General features: G+C 37.6%; 1 protein-coding gene across 8 annotated transcripts in view; it reads left to right on the top strand.

Annotated features, from left to right (window-relative positions):
- The window catches only part of TRAF3 (TNF receptor associated factor 3), a 74,073-nt gene that overhangs the window by 34,665 nt on the left and 21,258 nt on the right, over positions 1-18,150 (top strand). For all 8 annotated transcript variants that reach the window (XM_042799091.1, XM_042799090.1, XM_042799088.1 and 5 more), the window contains 5 exons: positions 4,190-4,447; positions 7,451-7,502; positions 9,781-9,885; positions 10,795-10,962; positions 15,560-15,640. In XM_042799091.1, the coding sequence (XP_042655025.1) occupies positions 4,206-4,447; positions 7,451-7,502; positions 9,781-9,885; positions 10,795-10,962; positions 15,560-15,640 (648 nt within the window). In that variant the 5' untranslated portion in view covers positions 4,190-4,205. The remainder of the gene's footprint in view (positions 1-4,189; positions 4,448-7,450; positions 7,503-9,780; positions 9,886-10,794; positions 10,963-15,559; positions 15,641-18,150) is intronic.

Raw genomic sequence — 18,150 nt, 5'->3', positions numbered from 1 at the left:
ATGCTTTCTATTTCTCCCAGCACCTTTGTCAGTAAATTCACTTTTGCTTCTAGTTTCTAAACCTCTGTACTAATGTTAGTATGAGTTTAGAAAAATTTGTTGTTACTTACCTTTAGCCTCAGATATTTGAGTACCACTTGTATTGAACAAGAGTAGTGACAGAAGCGGAGCTCAGTGAGACATGACAGACTGGAGCAGTGTCACCCATTGGAAGACCGGAACAATCTCTGCTTCTACTACTCTGCCAAAGTGTGAATATAAGCATATGCTGGTTGCAGGAGAGGTGACTGAAAGAATGTAATCAACGGTGCACAGAACTGACCTTGGTGACCGTGCCTCTTTTTATGTGCTTATCTGTCCTGAAAGGTGATTGTCCAAGATACAACAGTTTTAAGACATCTAAAAGTCATATTCTTCTATTGTGATGATTTTTCCCAGGGATAAGAACCTGGAGTTTAAGAAATAGCTGGTGGTGAATTAGGAGTTAAGATTTAGCTTGCTGAACAAGAACCAGAGTCTTTGACTTGATGGCAGCTTGCTATGCCTTTAGGAATAGGCTAGTTCTGGTAGGGGCCACCTATCTTGAACGTTCTAGCCAGAGTCCTCTTCCTGCTTTCTGGAAGTGTGTTATCTTTACTGCTGTAAGTGCATAGTATTTTACTGAGGTGTGACTTCAGAATTGCTTCTTGACTGCAGTTTGAAGCGTGATTATTGGAGTATAGTCTGAGTCCTGCTGTTAAAGGTTCCTGAAAAGGAAAAGACAACATTGCAGATGATGCCCTGTAGTGGTATGTAAACCATAATAGAAAGCTGTTTTGCAAAAGGGTGGCAGCTGAAATGTTTGTATTATCTCCACTTGTGTTCACCACTGATCCCATATACAGGTGTGAGAGCATGTAACTCATATGCATGAACACACAGCTCCGTGCATACAGATTTGTGTGTGCAGTTTGATAGACATCACCTCTCCCCAACCCCTTGTTGAATGCAGCTCTTGCATTGTAATAAGGAGGTTTTGGTGTTGTTTTAAATTCAGTTCACCATTGTGTTTTATTGCAGTGCTTCCTGAATGACTTCCTAGTTTTGCTGCATAAGAAAATGCTGGCAGTTCAGAGTATGGTGGAAGATAATTCCTCACCAAGCTGGCTACTCTGGTGCTGAGCTTGTGTAGCTTTTCTGGTTTTACATATTTCTTTGTAAAACAGAAGTATATAAACTGAAGCACACAGATGTTTGGCATATTGCATAGTAAATTTTATTTATCAGTGTGCTTTCCAGTTGTTTTCTGTGACAAGATATCCAGTATGTCAGTTCCAAAAGTGGAGTCCTATGGAACCCTGTGCAGCTTATTTTGCTTTAAAATCTCTCTTGCCAGCTGACAGTCCAGCCCCTGAGCGGTTTCATATCTCTATGAAACTCTCACCTGCTACTCATTTGTCATTCAATACTCTTTCTCAGTTAAATCTTGAATATTCTCCTTCTCACCCCTGCCTGCCTCCTTGTGACTAATTATTCAGTTTCCATAAAGAAATAGTGCTACTGGAAGACTTCACATCTTTAGCTTCTTTTTGTTTGGAAGAAACTTAATGGGCAAACAGACAATCAGTATTTGTATAACTTACAAGTTCAGGAACTTTGTACTTTCTTGCCTTGCCAGTTCTTCTGTCAGCATCTCTTTTAGTGCCTCTTCTTCTGTGGGTCAGAATCAGACCATGCCTTGTTCTATTCTGGCATTTTAGGGAAAATCACATTCCCTGTGTTCTGATCAGCCAACGTGCTTGAAGCTGGCTTTTGACTTGAAGAGTTGACAGAATGTTAAAGGTGTGGAATATGATTTAAAAACGAACAAACAAAAAAAAAAACACAACAACAACAAAAAAAAACAACAAACAAACCAGGCATTTGCAGAGAGAAAAGAGGCATTATAGTATATATCTCCAAATTATAAATCTGAGAACTGAAATATGTTATGGGTTCCTAAACTACAAGCTCAGGTATAAGAAGCAAATCCGTAGATAGCTAAATTTCACCAGCTCAGATGCTTATGGAGTTGTACTTTTTCCTCTCTAGTTTATCTCCTTTTCTCTTACAACTGCAACAGAGTGCCAGGTCCTCGGCTCATGACTGGGTTCCCCTTGTCCAGCACAGATGTTGGACAGTAGCAGTTACGTCTTGGGCAGTCTCTAGAGCTAGACTACTTTCATCAACTGCTTTCTTTTCTCACTCATGGCACTTCTCTTAACCTTGTCTCTCAGGCTCTTGTTCTAAGCATCACATCTCATTTCTTGTGTGCTGGTTACAATCTCTTGAATTGCCTCTTCAGTGTCATCATTATCTGGTTTTGTTTGTTTGTTTAATGCTTGCGACTGAAACTCTAGTTCAGGATTTGCTTACTTCCCTGGTCTAAAATAATCCAAATTTCCTCATTAATGAGAAGTACAAGTTGCTTTCAGTTCAGCACTGATTTTTCTGTTTTTTCAGATATTTTTCTGCCAAGACATTAAACTCTGCAGTCTTTGAAGAGCAGACAAGGAGCGCAGGCAGATACTAATTCAAATTACTGACCAGAATTATTTGTATTTTCCTTTCAGTTACTGTAGAAACTATTTGGTTTGTTGGTTTTTTTTTTTTTTTTTTTAGTAGTTTTGAGTAAGACCCAATCATAGAACTGATGTATGGAGTTACGAGGATGGTTTCCTTGGATGCTCTCTGTGTTTGGTGGAGATACAGAGACGCTGTCCCCTGGGGCAGCAAAGTGGGGATTCTTCACTCAACACCACTACCCTTGCTCAGCTGGTGTTGGTAAAGACATGAAATGGTATCAGTGATGAGTCACAATGATCTTGTCTTTTGTTTCTAGAAATAACAGTTGTCATGATAAAAGAAAGAAACTTCCTTGTGTGTTTAGTCTCCATGGAGAATTCTATACCAAAAGTATAGATGCAGAAATTATCTACAAGAAATTAGGTTTAATTACAACTACTTCTTTTGGGCATAGCAAGGGAAGATAAGAGATCACAAAAACCATGTACAAGAAGGTTTGTATATTTGGGACATGAGGCATTTGACTCCCTTTTGGTTTTGGTGGCCATAGTTTTATAATTGAGAAGTGAACTGGGCCTCATTTCTTCATTTTGCTTCTTAAAATTGAATTGTAACTGTAGCAGTTGAGGCAACTCTAGAGGGGTGGAATAGGTTTCTATTTCAAGTGTCAGTTAACATGGAGGGAGAATTGAAGTATGCCTTTCTCTTTTTAATAGTCAGGCATTTCTTCTAGGTAAATAGGTGTTACCTTCCAACTGTGCTTTTGCCTTCATGTGCTGAGGTTTTTTTTAAGACAATTTATACTCATTTGACTAAAGATAACCAAGGAAATTCTTGAAAACAGGTTTTAAAATTTAACCTGGGGTATTCTTCCTCTGTTGCTCTGCTAATGCTTTACATGCTGTCCTAGAAGAATCATAGTCCAAGATAATAGGTACTGTAATTCATTCTTCTACTGCATTAATTATTTTCTCATCTGCCTGTCAGTTGTGCTTAGTCCTGGTGAATTAATAAAATGACCATGTTATGTAGGCCTCTCTCCTCTGTCAGTTAGACTTGTATTACATGTTCTCTTCATGTGGGAATGTATGATGAAAAGGTTGGAAAGTGTTTAATTAGTAAAACCATGTTGTGTTGTTCTAAAACAGACTTAAAGCAGCATGTCTTACACTTTGCTTTTTCATGGGATAGACAGGAATAGTTGGTAGTGGAGCTGTGTAGACTCCAGATATCCTGTACAAGACACAGGTGGTTGTGTGCTTTTTGCAGTAGCATCTGAGTAGTATCATGCATGGTGCTTCCTCTAATGATACAACCTCAATATTAGGGACGTCTTTCAGAGAGAGAGAGAAAGATATGGAAGAATGCAAGCTCTGTTCTTTGTTCCTACAGTCATGCCCATAATTAACTAACGCTTTGCTTTCAGGAATAGGTGTCAATTCTTGACCCTCTAGAGCCTTTGAAAAATATATGCTTAATAAACTTAGGCAGTTATGTATGTATTATGTTCACATGAAGCGTGGGCACATTTCTGTTCTTCGTACTTTCTGTTCTTACATAGTCTCTCGGCGATGCTGTATTTGTTTTATTTAAATGGAAAAAGAGGTCTTAATTTCTCAGAAATTATCTCATTTTTGCTTCACAGAAACTTATCTTGGAGCATGGACACCAGTAAGAAGACAGAACCCCCTTTATCTGTAGAAATGGTACAACAAAGGGCCAATCCTGATCGCAGTCCTTCAGCATCAATTTATGTTCCAGAGCAAGGTGGCTACAAAGAGAAATTTGTAAATGCTGTGGAAGATAAGTATAAATGTGAAAAATGTCACCTCATCTTATGCAATCCTAAACAGACTGAATGTGGACACAGATTCTGTGAGACCTGCATGAATGTCTTGCTAAGGTATGGTTTTTGTTGTGATAGAGCATGTTGATACCTTTAAATCTTGTAAACTGAAAATAACATGAACACCATTGTGGTTTTAAGAATAAATTAAGCTAATGCCTTGGCTCAAAGCAGCCTTTTGCTTGTTGCTTGCTTGCTTATTTGTTATCCATATGCTGGTTCATTTGTGTTCTACTCTGGGTCAGGGTGAGACAACTAGGCTTTCCATCAGTATTGTTGAAACAGTGATTAAAGTGGTTTAATCCCATGTAGTGATGTGTTAGGTAATAATTTCATTGCCTGTGGAGCCTAGACTGAGTAGCTATTTCACGTGACTGCTAACAGGGCTAATTTGGTGTAGAATACGCTTAGTAAATTGTGGCTGTGTGAGGAAGTGAGCCTGCAGAGGCTCCTTAGAGTGATGGTAGCTAACCAAGCTGTGGACCCAGCCTTACAGTTGTGTGGTGGGACCCTTGGATGAAAGTAACTGCCTTGTGGAGCTTCCTTTCCTCATAACCCTTCTAGCTGTATGTCCTGGGGCTTGTATGTTTTGTGGATTCCAGGTGGGTCAGGAAGGCTGGCTGCTCTATTACTGAGATGTTTGGGCCAGAGTGCAAAGTGGGTAAGTGAACGTTACAGACATAGAATGAATGCTGAGAAGAGGTGCAATCTTTCCCAGTCTAGGTAAGAATAAAAGTGTGATCACTCAAGGAGTATCTAGCTTTTAGGAAGTATTTGTGCATCAGTAGAAGTATATTTCTTTGCTTCTCAACTTTGATCGGTTGCTACTGATTGTATTCATCAGTGTGATTCAAAACTTGGTCTAATGTTTGGAGACTGTCCTGCAAGCTTTAATCTCCTGGGGTAAATAAGCAGTCAGTACTTGCATTTACGACTGGGAAAGCAGAGGTACAGAAGAGATTAAGCTCACTGGATGTTGCACACTGGACTACTAATAGAGAATGGATTTGACTTCGGAAGGTCTTGGTGATCTGTTTACTTCTTGTGACCATCCTGACTTCAGGTGTTAGTTTCTATTTCACTTTAAAATACTGTACTCTCAGGTGGATATAAAACAAGACTACATGCAGCATGGCAGAAGAGATTGGGGGATATTACAGTACTCTGTCTCATGGTAGAGTAACCTCTGTACTGGGTGAGTGCAGGGGCCCACAGTTCACCAATCCACTCCTGTAGGTTTTGTCCTACAGCATATCAAATTTAAAACAACAAAAAAAAACCCAGCAGCTTTTCTTTCAGTATGTATTTTCAGGTGAGGGGTAGTTTGTATTTAAGAAATGCAGTTATTTTTTTCTGAATGTATGGTTTTGGAAGACTCGTACATGGTTAGTAACAGTGACTGCAGAAAAGCAAACACCTGCCATGCTTGGATGTATGCAGATGGACAGAGCAGATCCTTAACAGTCCAAGCAGTAACAATTTTGGCATTGCTGGAATTTGGGCAATTTTCCTTCCCTGCTGCGAGACATGCACATGTGCTTATTACACTGCAGCTAGAATATGTGTAATTTTACCTTCTTGACTTTCCAATGAGTCTGTTATTGAAAAGGACACATGGTTAAGACTATCTACCACACTGATCTTTCATTCAAGTTGTTTCACGATATTTAAGTACTTGTTGCAAACAAATCCCTTTATTAAAATTAAATTTACTGCTTGTTTTTTTTGAGAAATAAAAAGTGTGCCATAAAAATAGAAGCAAAATAAGTTTATGTTGTTTCTGTATTTGGCACAAAAATTTTTAATTCAGTGTTGATATGCTGCTGCACACACACACACTGATTATATGCTAGCGGCTTCTTTTCCAATGTCATTTGAGGACAAAGAATTGGAAGTCAATGTAGATAACACAGTAAAGATGTCTGCTCAGTATGCAGAAGTAGTTTAAAAGAGCAAGTGGGATGCTTGAGTGAATTCAGTAAGAGTAAGGAAAGCATGACATTGTATTAAACACTATATGCCCTCAAGTAGATTAGTTTTCTTTTTTTTTTAACTTATATTGAAGCTGCAAGGCAGTTAAGTTGCTCAGAAATATGATGAGGTACAGAATGGTCAGTTCAAGGAGCAGAAGCCAGTGAGATGATTTGAAATAACCATGCTGATGTGATATAACATAATCAAACTTACTCAGCCTTTTACATTGATTTGCACTGGTGCTAGCAGCCACAACTTACGTACCCTGTCAATGAGTTGCTTTATGAAAGAATTTACTTAGCTGTTACCTAGTGCTTTTCATCCATAGATATTGGTGCTTTACCAGAGAGATCAGTATGACTATCCCCATTTTACGTGGGGAAAAGGAGCGAAAAAGGAATGAAGGGATTTACACTACGACACCCAGCAGGTCAGAGCCAGAAACAGCTGTAGGAAGCCAGGTTTCCTACACTCCAGTTCCTATTCACAGACTGCTCTGCTCCCCAACCTAACTGTTGTTTAACAGATCACAAGTAATTAGTCTACCAAAACAGCTACAGGGCAATAGTTCAGATAAAGGGGGGAGCAAAGATCTGTAACAGTTGCTAAAAGCAGAACAGACTTGAAGGAGGTGGACATAAATACTATTTTACCCTAAAAGGATGTATAATTGACTGACAGAGAAAGTGAAGTTTAATTAGGTGTTATTTGAAAAAGGGGTGGATTATTGAGGAGACAGGATTTTGCCTGTTTGCACAGATAGATTGACAAGTGATGAAAATTGTGGATTGGGCACAGACTATAAAATAGAGTATGAATTTTGCTGCGTTCAAGAAAAGCACTGTGCAATTAGCTGGAGGCATTGTGGTGGTCTTACATTCTCGGGAATGCCAGATACTGTCCACTGAAAACTCAGCGATCAGATTTTTTTGAAATAACATCATGTTATCTCATTAGAATGAACTATATCAGCTTTTAGTGATTTTAAAATATATTGAATAATCGTAAGTGCCTCATAAATGGAAATTTCTGTACTACAAAACTCAGATGAGTTAAAGTAGTTTTTATGTTTTCTTTTCTCTCCAGTTCTTCTAGTCCAAAATGTACAGCGTGTCAAGAAAGCATAGTAAAAGATAAGGTATTGTTAAAACTGTTTCTTATTCAAGAGTATTGAATTGTCTGGCATAAATAAGATGTGTTATTGCTTTGTGGTAATTATTTCAGAGGTCTAATAAGCTACCCGAGGAAGATAGTTTTGTTATAAAATCTAGACTATGTATTTTATATAGGAAGACAGCTCATTTTTACTGTTAACCACATGGTAGAAAACAGCATGTCAGCTTCATCCCTAATGGTCCAGCCAGGTGTCACATCTTGTTTTCATAGTTGGGAGCTGCAGCAACACATTGCAGTTTTCCTCCTATCAGCCAAGAAGGTGATAAGAAATATTGCATCTCCTGTAGATGCAGAGATGTGACAGATCTAGGCAAACCATACTCCTGATTTGGCTCCAGACCAGTGTCTACTGTTTCACTAATCTGTTTTTACAGTTCTGTGAACCACACTGGAAACAGAACAGTGTGGAGTTACAGTAACTGTAATAGAATCAGATTCTTTTTATATGGATAAGTTATTTCACTGATACCCTCTTCGCTGTTTTTTTCACAGCAAAACACTGTATTGCCTTTAAAAGGTTGAGGTTGGAGAAAATTCTTTTTGTCTTAGTACATGGTTTATGCAGTTTTTACATAAGATTTTTTCTAAAGCGTTTAGTAAACCCTTTGTGTTAGTAGTCTTTCCTGCCTAAATGAATACTTGTAACCATTTTCAAGAAAAGGTTAGTGGGTACATTAATCTCTCCTTGTTTTAACTCAAAGTAGTTCTCTGAACAGCACATAGGGTAATTCCGTTTTGACATGTATGGGCTCTCCAGGAGCTCAGAGCAATAATGCCTACTTATTTGTCCTTTTAACTCTTGACTTTCTAGGTCCCAGTATACATAAATATGTACGTTTTATATGAAACTTCAATATTAGGAGGAGGACAAGAAGTACAGTGTGTATTAAACACACGTTAGACTAACTGTGCAATTCATTGATTTTCCTGAATCTGGAAACCTCTCTCCTCCCATAGAATGCTGATGTCCAAAATCACTGAAGAGCTTTTAGACAGTCTTGGAAGAACAGTTTAAAAATTGTCTTCTTACATTAACTTCGCTCAGCAAAACTGTGCCTAGTAATCCTGTGAATTATTTTGGAAAAATTACTACACTACCGGCAATTGATTATTCAAATGAGATTTGTTAATTCATTAAACTTCATGTACACATCTGAAAAGTAAGCAGAAATCAGTGACCTGTGTCAGATGAGATCAGGTGGCGATGGTTGCAGTGCTTCCTCCTCCACTGTTACTGGGGTTAGATTCGGAGTCACTGTGGACAGATCTGATCATAATTCCTTTGTTGTTAAATGTGAGCATGCAGAACTGTTCTGTAATTACAGCAGCCCTGCAGCGTACGCAGTATCACAGAACTGTTTGTCAGAGAAGTAGTCATAGGTAGGGCTTGGTTCTTTGCCATTTCTTAATGATCATGAAAGCAACTGCAAAATAACTACAAGTTTTTACCCCTTTGTTTGGACTTCAAAATAGCAGTAATGGTCTTCAATCCTTATCTCCAGTTCTTGCCCTTAGCACTGGGGCTTCTTGAGAGTGCAGTTGTGTTGTCTCTTTATCTTTTATGTGGTATCATCTGTAAAATGTGAAAAAGCCAAACTCTGAGCTCTCTATTTCTGACTTCTTGCAGTTCTATTATAGACAAAAAATTCTGGGAAGGCTTATAAACATTAAAATGGAGATATAGCTAAAGCCTGCTTAGCTGTGAAATAATAAACTTCCTCCAATCTAAGACCTTAGAAAATGTCTTTATTAATGTGTTACCACTGAAATGCAAGTAGGTGTTCCAACTAACCAGTCTAGTTGTGGGACTGCCTTCCATTAAATTCTTCCTCTCTGAACCAATGTGCTTTGGCTCTGTTTTGTCTTATGGTATTGTGCCTATTACACCAGCTTCCCAAACAGCGTAGAGAATTCTAGCTTATGCAGGCCTATTGTTGGCAAGCAAACAGCAAAGAGTTTAGTCCTTCCTTGTACTTTTCCCTTTAATTGTGTTTGTAGTAAAACAAATAGTAGTAGAGAATCTGTCCGAGTATTGTCTTTCACTGGGCTGCTTCATATTGGAGGAATCTCAGTGATGTGCACATTCAAGAAAAATTGAATGATAGGATTTTTGTCTGGCACATAAAGTGAGAGTTAAATGACACTGCTGTAGTCAAATAGCATGGCTTCTACTTTATTTGAACTTAAATATTCTTGAGTGGTTTTAAATTTCTGAAATGAAGTGCTTTTTGATTTTTCAGGTATTTAAAGATAATTGTTGCAGGAGAGAACTACTTGCCCTTCAAATATACTGCAGAAATGAAAACAAGGGCTGTAAAGAACAACTATCTTTGGGTCAATTATTGGTAAGTAAGCTGACATAGTCATAAACTTCCTTTTCAGTTAAAGAATGAGCAGGAGTCTTGCAAATTAAACCCCCAGTCCGTTCCTCAACTTGCTCACACTAGTGGTTAGTCTGATTTCTGAATGTTGGAATAGAGTTAAACTGTTTTGAAACTCAGCTTTTCAATAAGATATAATGAATTGTAGTAAAAAAGCATGTGATTGTGTGACCCTAAAGCTCAGAAATGTAAATGCATGGAGGAAATGAGAACTGGAGGGAGAACTGAAATAGGGAAAAATCTTAATGTGTACTTTACAAATGTGAGAAATCTGAATTCCTTTTTGGTACATTTCTGATTTTATTTACCAGTCTTTATCCTCTCATATAAGTTGTGGTTTATGCATGGTGTTAAACCTTTAGCTTCCCCAGACTTGTACAGAATAACCTGTAGCTTTGTTTTGTGCAGGTGTAACATAGCAGTAATCCAGTAATTTAACAGTTGTAAGGTATGGCTACACAGCAGTTTGCAGTGAGATGTGTTAGGTACTTGCTTTGAATGAGCAAGCTCAGGTACTTAAACAACTTAAAGCTGCATCTATGTTTATGTGGAATAATATACCTTGAAAAAGAATACTTACCTTTTCTTTAATAGCCTGTGTGGAATTTTGGCCTGTGTTAGAATGCTTTTAGTATAAAAGTAGGTCATGTACATCTATCTATAATACAGTGAAATCTGCTGTCTAGGTAAAGGGAATGTAAGGTCAGAAATGTATTCCTGAGTAGATTTGTTAGTGTTTGCTCTTGTACAACATAGTGCTCAAAATAACTTCAGAACCAAAGTAAGCAAAGTTATTTAATGTGGGTGTCTTCAAAGGGTAGAAGACATGCACAAAACTTAGTTGGCTTGACTATTTTTTTTTTAATCTTTCAGATGCATTTGAAAACTGATTGTCAGTTTGAGGAACTCTCATGTCCTCGTGCTGATTGCAAAGAAAAAATACTGAGGAAAGATTTGCCGGATCATGTAGAGAAGACCTGTAAATACCGGGAGACAACCTGTAAATACTGTAAAAGCCAAGTCCCAATGATTATGTTGCAGGTGCAGTATTTTCTTGTGTCTATAGAACAAGATTCCATACATTAATGTGGAGTAATAACTCTTCATATGCTTCTCTATAGCTGCCAATAGAGCCTTGGCCTCTCAGCTAGAATTAGTAAGTCAAAAAAGAAAATGGGTTGACTTTCAAAACACGTTTTTTTCTGAAAAAATACCAGTTACTGGATTGACTGGGAAACACTTTATTTTTTCTGATGTTCAGATACTGCATTTAAAAAAAAAAATTCAGATCCACTGCATAATGTTGATACCAAAGTAATTTTTGCTATGCTTTTTTATTTTGCTTGAATTGATATAATAAATTCAACTACCATGATAGCAATTAAATGTTGTGCAGGAAAAGCATAAGAATAGCAACTGACTGGAGAAATAGCATCTTTCCATATAATCCCTTCATGGTTACTGTGTGATCTGTTGTGAGAGGAAAGGAGGAAACAATGTAAAAACAAATTGTGTCTTGGCATAACCAGCAATGGTACATTGGCAGAGTTATTGCTGTTCTTGGCATAGGAGTAGCTTGTCTGATAAGCAGTGTGTTGTGAGTTAGGAGTACAGCACAGAGGTTTAGAAAGCCCTACTTATGTTACACATAGAATTGTAACTTGACTGTGTTTGCATTATTTTGCAATGAACTATATTATGTTGAATCTCTCTGGCTGTATCTTTAACATTTAAAAAAAAAATCTGTTTACATAGTTTCCATAGTTTGACAGTCTTGGATTTTGAACCTTCTTAGTATAGTAAGAGTGGTGAGAATTTGTTTTCATTTGTCTTCCTGTGTATTGTTTGTTAGGTGAAGTCTCACAACAATGAGAAGCATTCTCTGCTCAGAAATGTTGCTACAGAAAGGCGGAGGTAGAATCTCGCCAAGTTTTGGTTTAGATGTAGCTTTCAATTATTTGAGTGTTTACTTGCAAGGGCTGGTACTTTAAGAATTGTGCATTACCTAGCATAAGGTGGCTGAGATGTGAAAATACACAGAGAAAAATAAGTTTACACTGTGTTTATTATTGCACATTCTGATTCAGAGGTGAAGCTGTATCTAGTTAGATTATGGGTGCTGTTATCCCAGAATTTTCTATAGGCTGGGAATTGATGTGAAGCAAAGAGTGATATTAACAAATGCATAGTGTCTTAGCAGACAAAATCGGTGAGTATTAAATAATGTCTTTTTGTACAAACTGGATTACCATACCTAAGCAATACGCACACAGGTTCCTTGAAGGCAGTGTCTTTTCATAGGAGCAAGGTAGCTAAATTTTTGAGAGTCTGAAATTACCCTTACATTTGGAGGAACGTAGAACACTGTTTTAGTTGAAGAGCTTTTCTCTTCAGTCAGATGTTGATGGATTTAACATTTATGAAATCTTTGAACTAGCAGTAGCTTTCAGGATACTCGGAAGCTGAAACAAGATTTAGTCTATCAGATTTTTAATTCAGAGCGAAACCTATTTTAGACATTTATGTTGGAAACGAGAATGGCATATTACTCTGAAGTATAGAAAAGAATGTTTGTAAATTAATTGTTCTCCAAAATATTAAGTGTTGCTTAAGAGTTAATAGAATGGGCTTATCCAGAGAGCCAAAGTAGTTTGTTAAAATGTAGTTTTATGTTGAGATGTCACTATTTTGATTGTATTAAAGTTGATACCACTATTCACCTGCCCTTAAAAGTTCTAAACAAATCTACATTTGTAAATCAGAACATTTCCAAGCAGTGTTAGATGTTCTTGTGTTATCAGTGGCTTATATGTTTCAGTACATAGACAAAGGACAGCTTTGCTTCCATGCTGCTTTAATGGTGCAGAAAGCCCTGCAATTAGAAGATTAGCATTTGGCTGCTATTTTTAATTTTTTTTTTTGCCTAGATTTTTAGAAGTTCAGTGATTACAGGAAAGCAGATGTTTTTTTGTTGTGACCTGACAAAGTGTCATCTCATTGTACTTTGGTAATGAGAATCAGAAGCTTAATGAGACTGTGTGTTTGAATGAAAGGCTCCTTTTGACTTATTTGAGTTTTGTCGCCCAGAGCTTGAGTTAATCTCTAGCTTCTGTAGCCTAAAATTTTCTCTAATGTAATAATGACTGAAGCAGGCCTCAGTGACTTGAACTGAAAATGGAGTTAGAGGGAGCATACCGAGAAAAAAGGTATGCAAATGGAAACAAAAATAATTTTACCGGAGTATGTATGGTTCATGTCTTCATAGAATCCCGTGACCTGTGGGGTAGGAAATCCCCGTTGTTGGAGGCAGATTCTTCAGTTAACAATGTTAGTACATGGTTTTTTAGGCTGCATTTGTCTTGTCTGTGCTGTCACTATGTGAGTTATATGGTTTAAACAGAAGAAAATAAATTAAAAGTTGAGGTTTTTTTGGTCACAAAGCTACCTTTTCCATCCTATATCTTCTGGCAGATAAAGATGGTACATTGTTAGAACAGAAATTATTAGCCTGAAATGCTTCTGAATTACTATCTATCTTCTCTAGGTAATCCAAAAAACTACTTAAAAGTGCTTATCCTATAAAGTTGATACTTGGGCAGTAGTATGATACAGATCTGGAAGGACAGTGCTACTTAAGTGCCTCTGCTTTGCACTGCCACCCTGGCCACGAAAAGGCTGTCCCAGGCAGACCCTGCCAAGGCAATTTGGGCTCTGCTCTGTAGTCTGAAACACGGTGGAGCTGACCGAGCCAGCCCCTGGGGAGGACGTGAGACATAGTCATCTTCCTCCCTTGTCGCTGCTCTGGAACCAGACACGTTCCTGATGTGGCACTGGCTCCTCTCAGGGGCCATATCAATACCCTGCCTTCCCCATGTCTGTGCCAGGTGCCCTGCGTGTAGTGTCACCCACCTTTTATGCTGCATTTGGCTCTTGGTTTTGTGTGAATTTAGCTGGTTGGTAGGAAAAGGATTCTGCCACTGGAATGGGATTACTCTGCTATATCCTGAAGTCATTAGAAAGGCTCTCCTTGGTTTCGTTGGGTGGCTCCTGGCATGTGGAATGGGGGGGAGAACTGGAGAGAGGGCTGAGGAGGAGTTGTATGTTGCCTTTTTATCATGAACTGAAACTGAGCATCAACGCCAAAGCCTTTGCCAGATACTTTGGGTAGGTAGAGAAGAGAGTAAGGGAATTAAAATTAGGGAATGAATGTTAGAAGGGAGTATTGTTTTTATAGTTTTGTCATTGGAAAGACATTAAATAAGTTTGTAGGGCAGTAGGCTCCTAAAACTGCGCAGTAATACGTGATATCTCTTCAGCACGATCACAGATGTGTTCAGAATGAGGAGGGCCCAGGCCCAGCTCCTGAGCCGGAGCTGAGATGGCCCTGCGGGCCATTGCTTGTCAGAAGAATACCACAGTCACCCTGACGGGAGTTATTCTGAGGAGAGGTGTTGCCAGTCTCCGTGGGGAGGGACTGGAGCTAGCTCCTTACCCCCTCGTTTTGGGAGGCTGTCCCAGCTCTGGCTGAGGGCCGGCTCAGGCTTCCTTGCTTTCTGTTGCTGTGACTGCCTACACGCGCTACACAGAGTGAGCTGGTGCAAGTAAGAGCAACGGCAGGGTAGCCTTGCTTCAGAACGGTGTACCTGAAGATCTGTTTTTAAAAGTGAGGTGGTGTACATTTTCAAGTATTTGCAGATTCGTGACAGAGTTCCGAACCGAGGCCTTTCACATCTCAGAGCTCGGGTCTCCTTTATATCTTGGTTTTGTTTCAAAAAATAGACATCATTATTGGGCAGAAAGGGCATGCTATTTGTTCTTTTTCTAACAGGCTTATAAATCTAGACCTTTGTTTCCCTTGCTTTTCTTAAGTACCAGAAATGACACAGTTTGTTTCAGGTTGAATGGGAGATGTCACTTGACATGAAATGAAATTTTTTGGTTTTTTTTTCCAGATTTTTCATTTTGTTGAAAACGAGGAGAAATGTAAATTCAATCAAATTGGGCCTGATTTTCTTCCCTCCCTATGGTGATATGGTTTGACAGCCATACTGAGATACCTGTCATCATCTAGGTTCAGACCAAAATGCCTGCCCAGCATTGTGATAAAATTCAACATCTCTGAACTTTAGAGATATAACTGTGAGAATTAGTATCAGATGTTTGGGAATGAAAATTAGGAAAATATTGGAAGGGAAATAGGAATTCCATACATAGGAAAGAGAGGTTCTCTGAGAGTGGACAGTGTGCATTTCTGAAGAGCTTTTCCATGCACTGTATACCCTTACTAAAGAAGACATTTGCAGTGGTTCTGCACGTTCTTGGGAAAGAAAATTTTACTTCTATTCTTGTTTCATTGCTCTAAATAAACACAATAAAGTGGGAAGCAAATAGATTTACTTTGCATGAGAAAACAAAAGAAAACCCTTATTTTTTGCTTCAGAATATCAACACATCTATCGAAAGCATAAATTGATGTTTCAGAAATTGTAGCTATGTAACTGCACAATTGGGATAAACATTGAAAAAATTCTTCTGTGTGGTTTTTAAAATAATTGTAGGATGCTTTTCTTTGCAGGTAAGTCCTCTCTAATTTCAGAGTAAGAGTTGATTTGTGGTTTGTTTGCTTTTTCCTCTGTAGAAACATGAAGATACAGACTGCCCGTGTGTCATGGTTTCATGTCCTCATAAATGTAGTGTTAAAACACTCATGAGGAGTGAGGTAAGAAGTCATGCCCAGTGTTGTGCTGAAAATTTTAATAATTTTTTTCATAAGATCTCGCAAGAATTTTGCCAGAAGCCATTTCTTTATTAAAATGTGAGATCTAAAGAAAAGCTTTTTCTACCACACAGTTAAGTGTGATAACGCTCAAGTATTTTTAATGATTTTTTGAAAAATTATTTAAAAATAAATAATTTCTTGATTTTTGTGTCATTATTACACTTGGCTTGCCCAAGATTAGCGCATGTCTTTCCTGCTTTCATTTTTACTAGCTCTCCCCCTGCCCTTCCCCCATTTGAAGCACTTGTTGATCACAGTAGAGCAGCATCTTGGGGTAGTTTAGCTTTTATATTAAAATAAAGAGGATTAAAATTTAGTGCACCTTGCTAAGAGTTTGTAAAGACTAGAAAAAAATTGAATAACTTAAATTATGATTAAATCTATTAAATCTGGGAAAAAATAACTGACACTTAAGAATTAGTGTAAGATACAGGGTAATACAAGTACAACATTCCAACACCCAGATGCAATAATGCATCAAAATTTCCCTTAATGTATAGAAGCTTGCAACAAAAAAAAAAAAAAAAAAAAAAAAAAAACCACAAAAAACCAAAACTTGTCTTCTTTGAACAGACCTATGTTCTTGTACATTAAAAGTTATAAGTAACATATGTCAAAATTGATGTGCATTATTTTTTTCTAAAAATAGAAATTACCAAGGATGGGGAAGAGCTTATTTAAGTCTTCAGCACTCTAAATCTCACTGAAGGAAAGTTAAGTGTCTGATCTGAGGATAAGCTTTTCTCTTTTCACAGATACATACTTCCTGAGTTGGATTCATACTATTTTTCAGTTATACTTGTAAATTATTAAACATCGTAGTGCACAAGGCACATATGGCACCTGCCAAATATAGGGGCAGACTTTTCCCCTGTGATAATGAAATATAAAATATATGATAGATACTGTATCTATTAAGAGAAATTGAGCTGCTAAGAACAGAGAAAATATGTATACTGAGCCAATTTTATCAGTATGTCTGAGTTTAGATCCTGGATCTGGAGCACTTAGGCATATTCTTAATCTTGACTTCAGCAGTTGCTTTGAACAGAGGTATATCTGAGTGCTAGTAAGAACTGACCCATTAAATCCTGGGTTGTTATGCATGTAGTCAGAATTGGGTTCAGAAACCATTGGTAGAAACAGAACTTTAAACAGTCATCTTGCCCTGCATCATCTGTTGCTGTATGTTGCTTAATTTTTTTCTGATACTGTGAAAATGTATATATTACTTAGCTGCATGGTTAGGGACAACAACTCTAATGCAGAAAAATGGGAAAATGCCTGCCTAACAGTTTGAGAAAATTCTGTAGTGTATAACAAGTGAATATGTTATTGTAGAATAAAAGGCAATTTTTCAAGTTTAATTCATAATTCTTTGGCAGACTTCTAGTTTTGAGAAGCTGAAAATGTGGCATTCTTGTAAAGCCTGTTATACCACATGTGTCTCTCATTTGGTTTTTTTTTTATGAACCACGTGTCTTTTGAAACTATACTGTGAATTTCTACAGATAGTGTTTAGAGCAAAACAGATGTATATCAGAGATGAGTTGACCAATTGTATCTTGGCATCAGATTTTAAAGACTGTCCTGTCTGTTCCAGAGCTACATGTTCAAAGCAGCATTGGTTCACCACTTCTTTCCATGGAGGTGGATGAGCTGAGTCATGTGGGGCTTATGGTATGGGAATTTCAAATAAGACTTCAAAACCCAAGAGTGATACCAGCTGAGGAACTAGGCTCTAGCTCCTGTCTGCTTTGTGGGAAATACAAACTGCAGATCCTGTTTTTTGAAGAGAGTGTTTGTTGCACTGTTCTTTCCAAAAACGGCTCTTTGCTCCAACTTTTAGGCAGTTTGCATCCAGCTGCTGCCCTCTGTGCTGCAATGGCTACTGTCTTTATATATGTATATGCTTCTATGAATTGGTTTATTTTTAAATGAAAACTGGTCTGTGCTCAATAATCCAAGGTATTTGAATAAATCTCAATCTGTGAAAAATGCAGGCATTTTACTAATCAGTTTTAATCCTCTGTACTGCATTTTTTTTTCTAAAGTTACCTAACTATACCTATTCTAAAACTCTTTGTCTGTTTCATGCAGTACTTGTTTAGTCTTTTTTGTGTAATTTAACCATTAAATTTAGGCATGGAGAATTGCATGTTATGTTTTGAAAAATTGGTTCCTCATGAAATTAGGATTAGAAAAAATGTACTTTACTACAGTGAAACTGATCTTAAGACTTGCTCATAATACCAGTAAAAAAAAATCACTTGTTGAGAAAAGATGAGTCATTCACTAAAGTCAAATGAAATCATATAAATAATTGTAGTGTGTTCTTTTTGTTTGCTTTTTTTTTTTAATTGGGTTTCCTATTGAAATAGTCTTTAGTAGAAGTTTCACTGTATATTAAATGTATTCACACTGTATACTGTATTGGCATGTGCGTGTGG

The sequence above is a fragment of the Tyto alba genome, unplaced genomic scaffold, assembly GCF_018691265.1.
Source record: "Tyto alba isolate M040663 unplaced genomic scaffold, T.alba_DEE_v4.0 Super-Scaffold_29, whole genome shotgun sequence".
Lineage (NCBI taxonomy): Eukaryota > Metazoa > Chordata > Aves > Strigiformes > Tytonidae > Tyto > Tyto alba.
The sequence above is the reverse complement of the archived record's forward strand: the minus strand, read 5'-3'. Positions and strand labels throughout refer to the sequence as shown.